The sequence below is a fragment of the Drosophila simulans genome, chromosome X (genome assembly GCF_016746395.2).
Source record: "Drosophila simulans strain w501 chromosome X, Prin_Dsim_3.1, whole genome shotgun sequence".
Classification (NCBI taxonomy): Eukaryota; Metazoa; Arthropoda; class Insecta; order Diptera; family Drosophilidae; genus Drosophila; species Drosophila simulans.
In genome coordinates this window covers 15,761,751-15,779,162 of record NC_052525.2, presented here as the reverse complement: position 1 = coordinate 15,779,162, position 17,412 = coordinate 15,761,751, and the positions used below count along the sequence as shown (strand labels likewise).

At 45.5% G+C, this 17,412-nt stretch overlaps 5 protein-coding genes across 5 annotated transcripts; 3 read left to right on the top strand and 2 right to left on the bottom strand.

Annotated features, from left to right (window-relative positions):
• The first annotated feature begins 898 nt into the window (after positions 1-898).
• On the top strand, positions 899-3,254 carry LOC6740497 (peptidyl-prolyl cis-trans isomerase). The gene is made up of 2 exons (XM_016176523.3): positions 899-1,188; positions 2,675-3,254. The coding sequence occupies exons 1-2, from the start codon at positions 931-933 to the stop codon at positions 3,098-3,100; spliced, it is 684 nt and encodes a 227-aa protein (XP_016039622.1). The 5' UTR covers positions 899-930; the 3' UTR covers positions 3,101-3,254.
• A 206-nt stretch (positions 3,255-3,460) lies between these two features.
• LOC27208719 (WASH complex subunit 4) lies at positions 3,461-7,602 on the bottom strand. Its single transcript, XM_016184280.3, has 9 exons — positions 7,455-7,602; positions 6,876-7,393; positions 6,610-6,816; positions 5,455-6,555; positions 5,136-5,388; positions 4,918-5,072; positions 4,434-4,860; positions 4,167-4,372; positions 3,461-4,109 (listed from the first exon to the last, which is right to left on the bottom strand). The coding sequence occupies exons 1-9, from the start codon at positions 7,477-7,479 to the stop codon at positions 3,666-3,668; spliced, it is 3,336 nt and encodes a 1,111-aa protein (XP_016039621.1). The 5' UTR covers positions 7,480-7,602; the 3' UTR covers positions 3,461-3,665.
• Positions 7,603-8,067: 465 nt separating this feature from the next.
• On the top strand, positions 8,068-11,054 carry LOC27208781 (IWS1-like protein). The gene is made up of 6 exons (XM_039296983.2): positions 8,068-8,303; positions 8,370-9,701; positions 9,758-9,911; positions 9,971-10,334; positions 10,398-10,805; positions 10,870-11,054. Exons 1-6 carry the CDS (start codon positions 8,285-8,287, stop codon positions 10,990-10,992), a joined length of 2,400 nt encoding a protein of 799 aa, XP_039152917.1. The 5' UTR covers positions 8,068-8,284; the 3' UTR covers positions 10,993-11,054.
• Positions 11,055-12,493: 1,439 nt separating this feature from the next.
• LOC6740159 (lambda-crystallin homolog) lies at positions 12,494-14,138 on the top strand. Its single transcript, XM_016180799.3, has 3 exons — positions 12,494-12,825; positions 12,888-13,266; positions 13,508-14,138. The coding sequence occupies exons 1-3, from the start codon at positions 12,788-12,790 to the stop codon at positions 14,036-14,038; spliced, it is 948 nt and encodes a 315-aa protein (XP_016039619.1). The 5' UTR covers positions 12,494-12,787; the 3' UTR covers positions 14,039-14,138.
• On the bottom strand, positions 14,124-17,157 carry LOC6726121. Its single transcript, XM_002107063.4, has 3 exons — positions 16,877-17,157; positions 16,046-16,768; positions 14,124-15,912 (listed from the first exon to the last, which is right to left on the bottom strand). Exons 1-3 carry the CDS (start codon positions 17,027-17,029, stop codon positions 14,857-14,859), a joined length of 1,932 nt encoding a protein of 643 aa, XP_002107099.2. The 5' UTR covers positions 17,030-17,157; the 3' UTR covers positions 14,124-14,856.
• Between the last annotated feature and the right edge of the window lie 255 nt (positions 17,158-17,412).

Genomic DNA, 17,412 nt, shown 5'->3' with positions numbered 1-17,412 from the left:
TAATCGAAAAATAATTTTGAAACACGCTGTTGTATTATTACACGCTATTTTTTTAGATCAATTGTATTTTCATCTTGCCATTTAAACAAAAAAACAATGAGGTTTATTTTCATATTTAATTTGTTAACACTTTTCCATCGTTTCTCCAAATCACATACAAAAGTTTCTAAAACTTAATACTTTAAATGGCTTATAGTTGCAACGTCGCTCTTTTTTATTTACAATAATGTATAAAAACACTATTATTAGCTTTACAAAAGTTTTAAAATGACATAATAGAAAATGCGACACGCACAATTAAACTATCGCAAGGTAAATATTTAAAATAAGTAATTCAAAATAATGAATACATGTATAAAAATAATTAATACATATATTTCAAAAAAGCTATAGATCTAACTATATATAAAGAGAAAAAAATGCCTTAACAAATGCTGCTTAAAAAATCTTTATAATAATCGCGTGATTTCACCGTGATTTTTGGGTTTATAAAGTGGCCAAAGTGACCACTATTTTTCTATTATCTTAATTTTTTAATAGTTTTCTATCTTGAGTTTATTTCAATTTTAAGTTATATGTTTTAATAGCTCTTTATAAGCAAATAATATTTGATTTTTTATAATTGATCGCTGATTACGAGGCTGTGATTTTTTTGTAAGATATTAACTGAACGAAATCGAATGCGTGGTTTGGATTGGCAGTTTCAGAAGAGCCCAAGTAAATGTATATATTTATTATTACAATTATAAAAAGGCCGCATGAACGCGACCATTTAACCGTTTTGGTGGGGGAATGGGCAGCATAAAGTGCGTTTATGGGCGCCCTAAAGTGATGTAACAATTGCTGCGACCGCAGCAGCGGCGAAACGCGCGGAATGGAACGCACGGAACGATATCGTAGTATCGTACATGCGGTCGCACGCCATACACGATGGTCTCTTTTTGTGCAACTCTGATTCGACAGTTTCGGCACAGGTCGGCAGCGGCATTTCAGATTGCGGAGTCCGCCATTTTAGCTAAGAAATCTATAACCCTAGCTTCGTCAGCGTGCAGTGCGAATAGGGGTCAGTTGCAGTTTGGAATTCAGATTGTTCGCGAATATTCGAAAGCGTCAAAGATGAGTACTTTGCCTAGGGTGTTTTTTGATATGACCGCCGACAACGAGCCCCTCGGTCGGATCGTCATGGAGGTGAGTTATTTGCCCTTCTTTTTTTTTTTAATTATAAACTTAAGTTGAGGTTTTTTTTTGTGACATTTGACCATCAAGTGAAAAACACGTGATTTTCCATAAAGCCATTTCTTGCGCATTTAAGCCTAAGACTGTGTTTTATACTATTTGCCGCAGGTGATAAGTACATACAGTTTTTTTTTTCTTTTTTTTTACGGATTTAAAACTTGTACCAAATATACACACAGCGCAAACTCGCCCTGTAATTTACAAGCGACAAGTGCAATTATTTTCCATGAGTAATTGCATGACAATGCGCTATGGGTAAATTTTCAATTTTCCAACCCAATTGGACAGGCGCGTTTAATCGGAAAATCTCTATAATTATCTCTACATCGCTGAATTTTGAGCAAACAGGCAAGCAACAAACACCACCCCCCGCAAATCGGCCATTTGGTGGCATTATCTTTATAGAATGGAATTTTCCTTAATTTAATTGACGTGTCGGCAAACTTTGGCCGAAATGGTGTGCAATTTTTACCGGTATTTTATATGCATCTGTTCATGTGTGCTATATATGTACATTCCGGCGTGGTCTGCGTATGTGTGGCCCATACCCATACACACATGCAGATCAATACACGAACATAACCTCCAAGCGGTCACTCGCGTATCGCGTCTGTATGTTCTATTCGTGCATGCATATGTACATGTGTGCATGCGGGTAATGTACGCGCAGATGTACAGTGTACACACAGAGATATTCGGGTGTGAATGCGCGAGTTCTGTAAACCCGTTTGCAAACATGAACTCACTATTAATTCCGCCGATGATGTAATGTACACCTAATTTTTGAATAGAGAAAAAGAATAGGAAACGCAAATGCTTGTTGTATATTTTTAGTGGCCTGGGAATAAAGTCATTGCCCGCGAAGTAAACCAAAGCCACATGTCTAGGATTTGCCTTCCAATAGGACATATGTGTGTACACATGTACATACATACATGCAGTGCGCGAAAAAGTCTGCACTTCACGCCGAATTACTACACTAAACAATTGAAGATTTATAGGGAAGCGGCATTAGGAAAAGCATTTACTTGACTAATTTATACAATTGTCTCGATTACTGGGTGAATTGGAAAATTGCTCAAATTCTAGTGCATTTGCAAGTTCTGTGCATTATATACATATATATATTTATTTCCTTGGTATAGATATATGTACATACATATGTACATATGCATGCATTATCAAAGGGCTAAAAATGGCGAAAAAAAACGCGGCGTCAAAAAACAGCTGATCGTGTTCACTACCGCTCGACATGAATAAAACAGAAAATTGTCCAGTCTTCAAAAAAAAAAATAGTAGTCGCAAGGTCATCCGAATCGGCATAAACAAACCTTGAAGAACTCAATTGCCTGAAAGTCATACTTTGTTCGCTTATTTTTGTTAGTATTAATTTCTTGTTTACTAACGGAGTTCCTCCCCTTTTGTTTGTATTTTGCAGCTGCGCTCCGATGTCGTTCCCAAGACAGCCGAGAACTTCCGCGCCTTGTGCACCGGCGAGAAGGGATTCGGATACAAGGGCTCCATTTTCCACCGCGTCATCCCCAACTTCATGTGCCAGGGCGGCGACTTCACCAACCACAACGGCACTGGCGGCAAGTCCATCTACGGCAACAAGTTCCCCGATGAGAACTTCGAGCTGAAGCACACCGGCTCCGGCATCCTGTCCATGGCCAACGCTGGCGCCAATACGAACGGCTCCCAGTTCTTTATTTGCACCGTTAAGACAGCATGGCTGGACAACAAGCACGTCGTCTTCGGCGAGGTCGTCGAGGGACTGGATGTGGTCAAGAAGATCGAATCTTATGGATCGCAGTCCGGCAAGACCTCCAAGAAGATCATTGTCGCTAACTCTGGTTCCCTTTAAGAAGGTGCGATGCAAAAGCAACAGCAGCAACATTGCAAGAAGAAAAATCTGTTAAGACGAAAACCATTTGCATTTTCTCCAAAACATTTTTTTTTACCAATTACTGTACTGTAATATTACGAGAAAAATACATAACAAACCAACATATTTTCAATAGACATGTTTAACTATATTCCCATTGGGTTTCCTTTGGCCAATCAATTGTATGTGGGGGCCAAAATTGAATATAATTAGAGCCCACAGCGTTCAAATTGGCAATATAATATGCATTAAATCTGTAACTTTAACATTTCCATTCACCAAAAAAAAGAAGAATAACAATGAGACGACGAGAGTCGCGGGGCTTAGAAAAATGTTTGATCTTTTGATGTTGGCTTACTACTAATCATAGTAATAGTAATGCTGATTATCTAATTGCATATATATATATATATACCAACGTTCTACGCTATGTACCGGAATCGGAATTGTATTTTCGTCTTAATAAATCTAAATAAACGGCAACCAACTACTAAATTGTTGTCACTGCTGGCTGGGAGCTTTGGTTTTGGTAAATGGGCATCTTTTATTGGAAGAATATTTCGGAGCTACTCAAGGTGGCGTACAGTAGATTGTACTCATGCTCGTAGGCGTTCACATGTCGCTCGGTTATCGCCACCGTCTGGCAGAGCTTCTCGTCCAGCTGCTCCGGCGCCGTCCGCTGCTGGCCCGCCAAGATGTCGCGCACCTTGGAGCGCTCTGCGTTCAGGTGCTGCGTGATCGTCTGGCTCCAGCCGAGCGTATGGAACTCCGTCTGCTGGTTCAACATGCTGAGAATGTAGACCAGGCCGATGGCGAAGCCATCCTCGAACAGCGAGATCTTGGCCTGGTCCTTTTTGTAGATCTTCAGCTTCTGCTTGACCCGGTAGTCAATGTAGTTCATGATGAGCGCCGGTGTGATGAGGTAGAATGTTCGCAGGTGGTGGTTATGTGGATTGCACAGAAAGGGCTGGAAGCCTTGCAGTAGAAGCTGCAATATAAATCCATGAATTACGGTTACCCAACTTGTTAAGATCGTAGACTGCACCTTGAAGTAGTTTGTGCTATCGGAATAGCACTCCTTCATGTGACCGAGGCTCTTCTCGTACTCCCTGATGGAACCCTCCGTGGCGTCGTGCACTTTGGAGCCCCCGCAACTGAAGTTGCTGTCGAATCTGGTTTTATACGAGCGATTCCGGAAGTTGGCATTCTTGCTTCCCGCCTGCAGGAGGCGCACATAGCCCACAGCGTTGCCTAAAAGCAATATTTACGATTATATTTTAAGCATTTTGTTGAGTTATGGTCCTTAACCTACCGACTTGTGTGATAACCTTCCTGAACAGATCCATATACGTCTCGCCATTGTTGGAGCAGCCCAGCCTTCTGATCTTCTTAAGAAAACTCTCGGCGCGCTCATAGGGATACGACAGATAGGACTTGCTCTGCTTGTGCTCCGTGTGAAAGCGCAGCTCCTTGAGGAGCCGCGACTTGATCTGCTCGTCGTGGAGGAAGGTGGAGAAGGTGTAAAACTTCTGGCGCAGGAACTGGTATATAAAGTTGACGGTGGTGTTGATGATACCGGTGCCGTGCGTCTGCACCGAGTTGGCCACGTGCCGGGTGCCAATGATGTCCAGGTGCTTGCTCCTGCTGTGCGTCTCCACGAACACCTGCAGGTTCATGTTGTAGGCATACGAGGAGGCGAAGGTGTGTATATTCCGCATGATCTGCAGCACGTCTATGCCCTTGAAAGTATGTTTCGTTAATAGAAGAGATTGCTAATTGCTGATTCGATTGGTTACCTGGTCAATTATCTGGTTGGGCAAATGGTCATCGATGGGACGCAGCTGCAGCACCTTGTTGGCCAAATGACGCATCTTTTCATACGATTTCCAGTCGTGCGGAGCGATTGTCGTTAAGTTGTAGAACGTGGCAGTGAAGTAGTTCTCAAGATGATCTGAAATACGATAATGAATCTCACATGATCTCTCAGTTTAGTAACCAATGGCCAATATCTTACCTTTTATAATATCGTATTCACCATCGTTTTCAACTGCAACTGCATTGATGCAGAGACGATAGTCTAAGGCACTTTGCTGGAATGGTTGATCCTGGCTCTGGAAGAGATGCGAAAGGGCCTCCACGCGCAGAAAGAACTCCAGGTGGTTGCTCAAAAACTCAATGATCAAATCATTCGCTGATTGCTTGGGACACCTTGAACCCCTGAACATGGCCATGATCTTGTCCAGATGATGGCTCACCGACACGAGGTTCTGCAGATGACGGATGAATGGCATAAACATGAAGTTGCTTTGCTACAAATCGAGTAAGAAACCAACCTGCAATGAGTATGGATTGCGTTGGAGTTCGGTGTACTCCTTCAGCACCGAAGTGTCCAGAAACCAGTGATTATATACCAGACTCGAGGACTCCGACGCGTTCAGTTGTCCTCCAATATTCCGCATAATGTCGCTGATGCTATTAACACGGTGTAGGATCGATTTGATCAACTTTTGATTGTCGGCGGGCAGGAGGCGATTATCCAGAAATTCCCCGAGGGCTAGATTCACGAAAGTCAAACGTTGCTTGCTCGGAAATCCCATAATGGACTTCTCGGCCAGCTTTATTGTGGCCAAAAAGTTGATCTTGCGCTGCAGCAACTTGAGGACAACTATCTTCTTTTTCGTTGTGTGCAGCAGGTGAATGACCTTTTGCTTCTGCCACTGTATCAGTGAGCTGCTGAAGCGCACGAAATTGATTTGGTTTGACTCAAAGGTCTTCTGAATGACCTTCAGGTACTGCAGCAATCGAGAGACAACGATCCAATCGTTCCTGGTCATGGGCGTCATCAGAGCCACGTGGCGATTGATTAGCGCGACTGCCAGCAGGCTAACTTGATCCGCATAGGAGTGTCCATTGAGAATCAACTGCAGGAAAGTCTTGAGGTGTCCGAAGACGCCCACATCGAATACCCTCTGCATTTGGATGGACCACAGCGATATTTGGACGCCCAATTGGCGACAGGTCCTCTGATCGCTAAGCCTAAACTTCTCCAATACTGTGTTATGCACCTTTGGGCCTTGTCCATCTTGCGACCGGGCTGACGACTTCATCAGGGTTTTGGCATGTAGAGAGAGGAATCCGTATGGCGACCAGAAAACGCTTCGGTTGAGAGGCACCTGCTTATGCCTGGCCACCAAATCGACCACATTCTTGACCAGTTTTCCCTCCATCTGGATGCCCAGCTCATGGACCACCACCACGAAGGTGGTAAGGCGAATGATGTGCTTGGGATCCTCATAGTTCTTAAGTTCGTTACTCGGATTCGCATCGACGTCGAGAAGTTGCCTTCGAATATAGGCATTGGAATGCTGGGTGATGGGGCTAACACTATTCAGGGCAAATTGCTTCTTCAATTCCATCAAGCTGTCCAGTAGAATCTGTTTGGAAATATGCATGAAAGCGAGTACCATTCACGTTTTTCTTTTACTTACCCGAAAGAAATCCTTGGTGATCAGATTCTCTATATCCACTAGCGACGTACTGAGGCCATTCAGCTCCAAGTTCGCTGATTGGCTATTGGACAGGTTCAACAGCCACTTCTTGTACAGCGCCCACATGGTGGATATCTTCGATTGGTTCGCCAGTTCATTGAATACTACTATGTGTTCCAGTAACTCAGTCATTGCATCAAAGACAGCCTGCAAGTTTTGACTTCAATTGGTTACTACACTTCCTGCGAGTTCGATCTTTGACTTACGAATATGTGGACTTCATTGATGTCCATGGGGACGCTAACAGACGCTGCTATTTGTCTCCAAAGGTTTTGGAGTATCACAATCATGCGATTGAGCAGGAAGTAAACCTGGCAGAAGAAGTCCATGGAGCTGCTCATGCGGACCAAGGATCCCTCCAAGCCGGCGGAACCCTCGGATGTTGGGGTATGTGGCGGGAGCGTATCATCTAGTCGAAAGTCGCTGAAAAGGAATGCCAGCTGGAACCGTTTCGCCTTCCTGGACAGATTTCTGCACTGATTGCACAGATTCGCCAGAGTTGTCAGCGGTTTATTTGCCACCAGCTCCGATTCCTCAAAGCTCCTGTCCGGAGCCATGGAATCATTGCCCATAAAGTTTACCTCGACCACGGGCGTCATATATACACACTGTGCAGGCTCCGAAACTTCCCAATTTGGCACTTTATCTCGCAATAATTTCAATTTCCCATCGTGCTCCGATATGAAGGAGCCGTAATCCCGTAGAATATCCTCGGCAAACATAGCTGACATAGAAAATATATAGATAAGAATCGTACTACATAGCTGACATCGGCGCTTTCGTACACATAGAGCTTTGCTCTTCCTTCATGTTTACCAAATTTAAAAATATTATTGTTTTGGTTTGCTTATTAGAAATTTAGGGATGGGGCATTTCAAGTGGGTGGATGCCAATTCGATAACGCTAAGTTCTCGATATGTTTTGTTTAAACAAGAGTAGTTGAAACATAAAAACTGCGTAAGATCGGAAATCGCGATTAATTGAATGCAAATGTTGGTAGCATATAAATAATTTATTTATAAAATTTATTAGCAAATATAATCCTCATATTTCAAATTTATTTATATAAAATGCATTATATTATTTTAAATTCAAGAAAGAGCGGTAAAAATACGTAATAGTAATGACTATGAATATGTGCAATACCTAGTTTTTATTCTGATTTAACAACTTAAATCTATTTCTATAAGTTTGGTTATCGATTGTCAAGAATTAATATTGTACTTCTTGACACGTAACCTTGATGTCGCAATGTATTTTTAAAACAAAACTTTTATCCAAAGACAAATGTCATTTTGATATTTTACTTATGGACTTAAATGTTTTATAGAATAAGTTATTTCAGATATCATATCATAGTTATCGATAACAAAAGGCTTGCCGTGTATAAGGGCCCTAAACAGCGTGTATGCATGAGTGTATGCGTGCACCACAAGCGTTGCGGTTCCATTTCCATTCGTTCCACTGGCCCTGACAAATGCCGAGCAATAAAATCGCGTCGTATTTTATAAGCCATTGCAGGAATCATTATTTTGAGCCTAAAGTCAGTTTGATCAACTGAGTAGGCAAATTTAGTTGTGCACTACAACAAATTTATTAGAGTAATTAGTGCGACATGGAAACGTCTGAAATAGGTTGATTACCAAATTGTTTCTTAAATGGAAATTCTTGTTTAACCATTTTATACTATTAATTTTCAGAAAAGGCCGGCGGCGACGAAGCCGATACCTTATCCGAGCCACTCGAGAAGACCACAACAGACGCGGCCGCAGAAGTGGAGCTAAAGGAAATTCAAGATACCAATCCCGACGCAACCAATTTGGAGCCAGTATTGCCAGAGAAGAGCAAGAGCAAGTCTCCTTCGCCGGCACCCAAGAATGGTGATGACAATGCCGAGGCCATCGCCGACCGCTCGCGTAGTCGCAGTCGCAGTGCTACCAGGAAGAGCGCATCCCGCTCGAGAAGCGGATCCCATAAGTCCCGCAGCGGATCGGTGCACTCGGCAGCCAGTGGCCGGCGTTCGCGCAGTGGCTCCAAGCAGTCCCTAAACGGTTCCCGTCGGTCGCGGAGCGGCTCCGCTCCGTCCCGCAGTGGCTCCCGTCATTCTGGCGCAGCACCGGGATCGCCTGCAGGGTCCAGACGTTCGCGCAGCGGCTCTAGACGATCCCGCAGTGGCTCTAGACGATCCCGCAGTGGCTCTAGACGATCACGCAGCGGCTCCAGGCGTTCCCGCAGTGGATCTAAGCGATCCCGCAGTGGATCACGTCGCTCCCGCAGTGGATCACGTCGCTCCCGCAGTGGCTCTAAGCAGTCACGTCGCTCCCGCAGTGGATCTAAGCGATCTCGCAGTAGGTCCGGCTCTAGACGCTCAAATATATCGCGGAGCGGTTCCCGACGTTCGAGAAGCGGCTCCGTATCTAGACGATCTCGTAGTGGATCTGGATCAAGGCGTTCTCGAAGTGGCTCCAGGCGCTCGCGCAGTGGTTCTAAACGCTCCCGAAGTGGCTCCATTCGCTCCCGAAGCGGATCCAGGCGTTCTAGGAGCGGATCCAGGCGCTCTAGGAGCGGATCCAGGCGCTCTCGCAGTGGATCGGCGCGGTCTCGCAGCGGATCTCGCCGTTCCCGCAGTGGTTCTAGACGCTCACGCAGTGGCTCCAGACGTTCTAGGAGCGGATCCAGTCGTTCGCGCAGTGGCTCGGGCTCCAGGCGATCGAGGAGTGGATCGAGACGATCCCGCAGCGGATCTAGTCGCTCGAGAAGTGGATCGAGTCGCTCGAGAAGTGGATCCAGGCGCTCCAGAAGTGGTTCTAGACGCTCTAGAAGCGGATCCAGGCGCTCTAGGAGTGGTTCCAGGCGCTCTAGAAGTGGATCCAGGCGCTCCAGGAGCGGATCGAGGCGTTCTAGAAGCGGTTCCCGCTCCCGCAGCCGATCCATTAGCGGTGGTTCGCGAAAGGGATCCCGGTCTCGGTCCGGTAGTGCCACATCCCAGACTGCTTCCAGGCGAAAAAGACTGGCCATCAGCGACTCTGATGGTAAATATTGGCTACAACTATTAAAGGCTCTTAATTAATGTATTATTTCAATGTAGACGACGGACCGAAGGTGACAAAGAAGCGTGTAAAAATCACGGACACAGACAATGAAGAGGATGAGCAGGACAATGGGATAGGCAAGGAGAAATCACAAGACAAAATCACAGAGAGCTCTGACGATGAGAACACACCAATTTCAAATGAACCAGAGTAAGACTTCGTTTCCTTCAGGCGAATATATTTTAACCCTACATTAAATGCCATTGCAGGAACAGTAACTTTATTTCCGACTTTGATGCTATGCTCATGAGGAAGAAGGAGGAGAAGCGAGTGCGTCGTCGCAAGCGCGATATTGATCTGATCAACGACAACGATGATCTGATCGATCAGCTTATCGTCAGCATGAAGAACGCCTCGGACGACGACCGTCAGCTGAACATGACAGGTCAGCCGGCCACGAAGAAGATTTCCATGCTGAAGCAAGTGATGTCACAGCTGATCAAGAAGCACTTGCAGCTGGCCTTCTTGGAGCACAACATACTCAATGTACTTACAGATTGGCTAGCGCCCCTGCCAAACAAAAGTCTGCCATGTCTTCAGATACGCGAGAGTATTCTTAAACTGTTATCAGATGTAAGTATATAGATTATTCTATATTATATCATGGCTTCTCATGCATGGGATCTCGTCCCTTAGTTTCCTACCATTGAAAAGGGACTGTTGAAACAGTCGGGCATTGGCAAGGCTGTGATGTACTTGTACAAACATCCCCAGGAGACCAAGTCGAATCGCGATCGCGCTGGTCGCCTGATTTCCGAATGGGCTCGGCCGATATTCAACGTTAGCTGCAACTTCTCAGCGATGAGCAAGGAGGAGCGTCAGGAGCGCGATTTGGCGCAGATGTCGCGTCATCGGCACAAGAGTCCGGATCCAGAGCCTTCCTCCAGCAGCAAAGCACCTACCTTAAATCAGACCCTCTCCAACGAGGACAAGCTGCTGCGTCCCGGAGATCCCGGCTGGGTGGCTCGCGCTCGTGTTCCCATGCCCTCCAACAAGGACTACGTCATCCGCCCTAAGTCAACCGTCGAGGGTGAAGTCTCCGCGGTTAGTAGTCCCAGCATTAAGACCTTTCGTCTTATTCATTTGATCTCATTGGTTCCCATTTCAGTCGACAAAACGCAAGCCAAACCGCTACGAGAAGCACATGAAACGTTTCCTGGACTCAAAGCGACTGAAGGAGAGCCGCAGGGCAGTTGAGATATCGATAGAGGGTCGAAAGATGGCACTATAAGCAGCATTCTAGCTAACTTTAAATTAAATCATAGAAGGAAATTAAAAAAAAAAAAACATGTATATTTTTGAATATGACTAAATGCGAGAAACGCCGGCCTTTTGAATTTTGCGGGTCCATTTGAGGAGGCATTGAATACGATGAGCTAGAATCCAAAGTCAAAAGGAAAGAGATGGGAGATCCATGCAGGCTGCTCTTATCACGAATGCTGCCATCTTATCAGTTGGTCACTGTTGTTAGTTGTAAATATGCACATGTGTAATTCACCGATTAGATATTACAGCTTTCAGCTGCACTTTGCTTTTGCAGAGCAAAGCACATTAAGCAAATAAAATAGTTAAGCAACAAAATAGCAATACAAATTTCACTTTTAATACACTAATCAGATTCTTTTCGTGTTCGTTTGAATACATTAACAACACTGGCTTACACAAAAAACGGGAAATAAGAAAGATGGAAAGTTAATCCTTTAAGAGTATAACTTTTGTATACCCTTTCAAAGGTTATTATATTTTTAGGCTGGTTGGTTTCATATTGTATGTGCACGTAAAACACGAAGAAACCGTATGATATATCGCAGATGAGAAAAGCAAGATCATGTTTTCCATTCTAATCTTAAGACGTCGCGTTTAATTTATTATGTGGAAAAAACCAAAGATTGGAGAAACTAAAAGTTAAATTTGTACCATTCTCGCGCAAGAAATTAAGTGATAAATATGTCAGTAGAGATTACAACTAAACAAACAAAATAGATCTTTGGATTTACAACTCACAATCATATTTAAGGAATAGTATATAGCCTATATTTTTAATTTTTAACAGGCAGAGCATTGAAAAACGTATAATTAAACTAGTTTTGAAACGAAACGCTCGAATCAGATTAATACTACTCTTGACGTAGTTATTGCCATTTGCTCTACAAATATATTTACAATATTTGATTGCCTTATATTTAAGACAGCGAAAGCTCAAAAAGCTTAGTAAACAATTCGCGGGGTTATTTTTGTGCCGGTAGCAAATACATAAGTGCACGGACAATCACAAAGATACCCCGCCGTAGTAGCTAAACTAACATTATAAAATGGCATTATTAATAAAAGTCAAATTAAGGGCATCTTGGCACAGTTTTGTCGTTGTGACAACACCCGCTAGGAAATGGACTATCTACCGCACCCCCCACCCTCCACCGCCCACCGAGTGGAAAATACCGGTTGCAAAGGTACAGGTACCAGTCCTGCGTACCTAGCCAAGGTAAAAGCTATCGAAATTAAGTGTACCAATGCTGGCATTTGTAAGTTTAATTAAGTGAGTTGCTTGAGGGGATTAATCAAATCAATTATGATTATAAATCAATTCATGGACAATCAGTTACTCCTTGGTTTATTTTAACAAAAAATGGGGCCTGCATTAAAAGCCAACGGTACTAAATGCCAGGTACGCGGCAGCTCAGTGATGTGTAAACAGCGCGGTGGGCGTGGCAGCATCGTCCAATTGCCCAACGGGGCGGCATTGTTATCGCACGGCCCACTATCTCCTCCGAAATCTCCAGCGACACCCATCAAGCGCGTCCGCAACACCCCACAAACACTTGGGCTCTCGGGTCTCGGGTCTCGTTCTCGTTTTTGGGTTCACCTCTGGCGTGGTTATCGCCGAATATTAAACCGGTTGCGCTGCCGTCTAATTGCTCAAACGCATGTACGCTGTGCCAAGTGGCGGTCGACAGCAATAGCTCCTCCATAGCTCCTCCTCAAATCCAACTCCATCGAAGTAATTCGGGATAAGTAAATAAACAAAGATGTCGACGAAGAACGAGAAAATTGGCATTGTTGGCAGGTGAGTGGGAGCAGGAGATGCTAGGATATCCAGGTGCTGACTGGCGTTGTTACCATTTTTAGCGGTCTGATTGGTCGCTCCTGGTCCATGCTGTTCGCCTCGGTGGGCTACCAGGTGGTGCTGTACGACATCCTGCCCGAGCAGGTGTCCACCGCGCTGACTGCCACGCAGAAGGAGCTGCAGGATCTGGAGGCCAAGGGCCTGCTGCGCGGCAAGCTGACCGCCGCCCAGCAATTCGCCTGCATCTCGGGCACCAACGACCTCAAGGAGCTGGTCAAGGGCGCCATCTTCGTCCAGGAGTGCATCCCCGAGCGTCTCGATCTGAAAAAGGCGCTCTACAAGCAGTTGGACGCCGTCGTCGGACCCAACACCATCCTCTCCAGCTCCACCAGCACCTTTCTGCCCTCCCTCTTCAGCGCGGATCTGAAAAACAAGGCCAATGTGAGTTGAATTCTTGAGATTAGTGGGCCAAGAGCTCATAGTATATCTGCACCTTGAGCTGATTACTTAGTAAGAGAATAGTTAGTTAATCGCAGTGCATACAATAGACACATTCTTCTTAGCTGCAATTGCTTTAATTTAAAGCTGCGCCGTCCTTGTGCCCAATTCGATTCGCATTTAGTTGGATTTCGATGAGAACGCCGCCATGACTAAGCCCAATTACGCTTGATTTCGTGAACAGGTTTTGGTCTCGCATCCCGTCAACCCACCGTACTACGTGCCTCTGGTCGAGATCGTGCCTGCGCCGTGGACGAAACCGGAATGGGTGAAGAAGACCCGTGCCCTGATGGAGGAGATTGGCCAGAAACCAGTTACGCTGTCGCGTGAGATCGAGGGCTTCGCCCTCAACCGCATCCAGTATGCCATCCTGAACGAGACATGGCGTTTGGTCGAGGCCGGCATCCTGAACGTCAAGGACATCGATAGCGTGATGAGCAATGGACTGGGACCGCGCTACGCCTTCCTGGGTCCCCTGGAGACGGCCCATCTGAATGCCGAGGGCATGGCGAACTATTTCGAGCGCTACTCGAAGACCATCTATGCGGTTAGCGAGACAATGGGACCGACACCGAAAATGGAGGGCCCCGTCGCCGTCGAGGTGGCCAAGCAGCTGGGCGAGATGGTGCCGCTGGATCAGTTGGCCCAACGCCGCAACTACCGCGACAACTGCCTCACCCAGTTGAGCATTCTCAAGAGCAAGCTCAACCAGTAACTCATTATTATCTTGCTGCTGCGTTTTTTTTTTTTTCATTGTTGTGATATGCTAGCGCCACATACATACGTTAAATATACGGAAATTGCTTAACTGATAATCTCATTTTATTGAATTATTCTTCGCTGGTCTTTCGAGCCAGCTGAGAAAAGCGAAATTAATAGGGCGTGTGCTTTGCAAGCGACTTATCTAGCTACATACTTCTAGGTATTAAATCAATGGACAAATCCTTAAAACGTAGGATACTTGTGGTCAAACGGCTTCACCTGCCTTAAATGCTATTTTTGTTCTCTTCTGATATGCTGGGCTTACTTTCAAATCTCTTCTTTAACAAACTCCACTTCAGTGGGATTTTAAAAACATAGGGAAGTTGGAAAGGGATTTCAAGAACATAGGGAAATTGGAAAGGGATTTCAAGCACTTGAGTAACTTAGTGGGTTAGTGAGATAACAAAGATAAATTAACTAATTAGTTCGTTCAGTTCGAGTGCAAAGTAAACACAAAGGACTGGCTACACCTGCTAATCCGTTTCGAAACGAAAACTAATTCGCTAAAGTTTAGTATGGAGTGCGCAGACTGCATATCAGTTCGCTTTATCTTGTGACGCCGGGCAAAACAAAAAAAAAGAGGAAAAACAAATTGAAGAAACAAAAATATGGGGGGAGATAGCCAAGCCGTTTTCACATTGTCGTTTTATCTGCAAGGTTAAAAACTTGACCTCAGACATCACATTCGAATTCACTTTCAGGCGACATTGCGCCACCGCCCACGGGCCAAGGAAGTGCTCCCCATGGCCCCATTCCTACGCTCTCTATCCTCTAGCCGGAACCGCTCTTCTTGCAGAAGCTCGGCCCCCTAATGCTGGGCGTCGAATAGGAGACATTGGACAGGGATCCCGATCCTGCGGTCATGGCCATTGGCTTCAGGGATCTGCGCTGCTGGGTGCGCATTTGTGGCAGTGGTGTGCTCGTGCAGGATATCTTTTGGGCGGGCTTGGTCCTCGATGAGATGGGCGTTTCGGGTACGCGCGGATGGAACGGATTCAGGTAGGTGGACTCGTTGCTTGCGGTCACTTTCATAATGGGAATCACCGGCTTGATGGGCTTCGTCGCCTTAACACTTCCGCTGGGTTTGGTCACCGATTCGTTTATGGCTGGGTTCCTCAAGCGGCTGCTCATTAGAGTGCGCCTGCTTTCGTAGGCCTTTGTGGACGGATTGCTGGGCGTGGAGAAGGAGTTGCTCCTCTGGCGAAAGGCAGCTGCTGCACCCATCGGCCCAACAGTGGCTGTGTTCTTGGTCTCCTTGGGCGGCGGCAGATTCTCCACCTGGCGATCGGACTTTAGGACTTCCCTGGGCAGCTTCGACTTGTCCTGAATGGAAAGCGACGACGATCGACGGCGCATTGAGCCCGCCGCATTGGTCTCACGTAGAGGCATTGGTTTAGTCTTGGCCACGTTGCTCGTGGTGTATGCCACCTGAGTGCTGCTGTAGTTGCTGGGGTTCACCAACAGTATGACTGTCCTGGGATCAACTCCCTGCTGTTGTTCGTGATCACTCATTCCCGTGTTTGCGAGTTTGTGCCGCTCCAGCAGCTCGTTAATCTGCTGAGCGAGTGTTTCGTCGACCAACTCCGTCATAAATGGCTCCTTTCTGGCAACTGAGACAGGCGGTATCGAAGGTATCGATGGAATTGATGGTATTGATGGTAGGGATGTAAGTAAGTCCTTATCAAATGCATCCAGTCGCGATTCGCCATCAAACGTGGCTGTTGAACAGACCATGGCATCGGGAAAGCTTTGAACGTTACTGCCTGGTACATCGATCTCCTCCTCCTGTATTTGGTTAGCATCCAGGGAACGCTTTGTCTTTGTGCCCTAAATTTTAGAAATACAAGAATTGTTAGTTATAAGACACTCAAGCGATATGATGATTGGCAGTGAAAATGAATAGGTAAACAAACATGCCTATTATTATTACTAAGGGCTACATTGCAATGTAAATACATACTTGAAGTTCGAGATCGAATGTTCCTTGGCGGGTGTATGAGTATGGCGATGGTATAGTAGATTCGGCTTTCTTAGCATCCAGACAAGAGCCACTGGGTCCGAAGATGACAGCGGCAATGGATTCAATTGCCGAGTCAAACAGATGCCACTTCGACCTCTCGACGTGTTCGTGTGCCAAAACTTTCAGCTGCTCGAGGAGTTGGCTCAAACTCTTGCCATTTGATTGGTTTTCGATTGGTGTCTGTGGTCTTTCCTGACCCTCCTGAGTCACTACATCAATTTTGTTTACGTTTCCGTGATTGTCTTCGGCTATTGCCTTGGGTTCTGCATTGTTTAGCGCGTCTAGGATGGGAATGCGTAACATTTTAAGGTCTTCCTCGAAATTGATACTGCTGGACATGACGTCGTCGTCCTCTATAAGCTTCAGTGGTGACTCTGCCGCCAGCATCTGCAGGTTTTCGTTCAGGATTGTTCTTTCAAACTCCGTTTTGGATCGACTATGTGGTGGGGTGTTGATCACGGATCGCGAGGCATTAAGTTTGAGGAGCTGCTTCTGGAATGAGCTGTTCGAGCGTTTCTTTTGGGTTGTTTCTCCTGATCCTGGTCCGGACGCATTCGCTGTGTCCGTCTGCATGCAAACCGGAGGACTCTCGCTCTCGAGATCCGGATACTGTCGTTCGGCACTGGACACCTTTTCCTCGATCTGCGACGTCAAGGTCATGCCCTGAAATTTGGCACCATTGAGTTTTTAGTGAGCTGTACGAATGAGTACCACTGGTAGACCCTTTTTGCAGCCAATTGGATATCCCAGTGGTATGCAACCTAACCTTACCTTGATGCAAGCCTCCTTCTCCATCAGATCGAAGGGATCGTAGGGCACCTCAAAGTTCGTGGCCACCACAGAGTCCTCCGGCTCTTCGTGCAACGTCTCCTTGCTGGGCTCATCCCATTCGGTCAGGTCAATTAGATTTCGGACATCACACATATTCGAAGGATCACAAATAACAACAATTTAAGGAATGAAACTAATTTAAAAAAAACCTTCGAAACAACGCCGTGTTTGGCGCTACTACGACTGTATGGGTAAAAAGTTATCGATATACATATGTTACCTGAGCCCAGGTTTACACCTGCAGCTTTTATAGTCAGTTCACACAGGTTCAGTATCGATAACGATAGCAAATTTTGTACGTGATTTAATTATTGCTATTGATAGTATTAACTGTTTCCTTAATTTTATATAAAAAATTCATTTTATATATTTTTAAGCTATGAAAATAAAACAACAGCATGAGGTACGAGGTACATACATTTTGTATCCATTGCCGGATAACTTAACTAATAGGAAAAAATACATTTATTACGCAA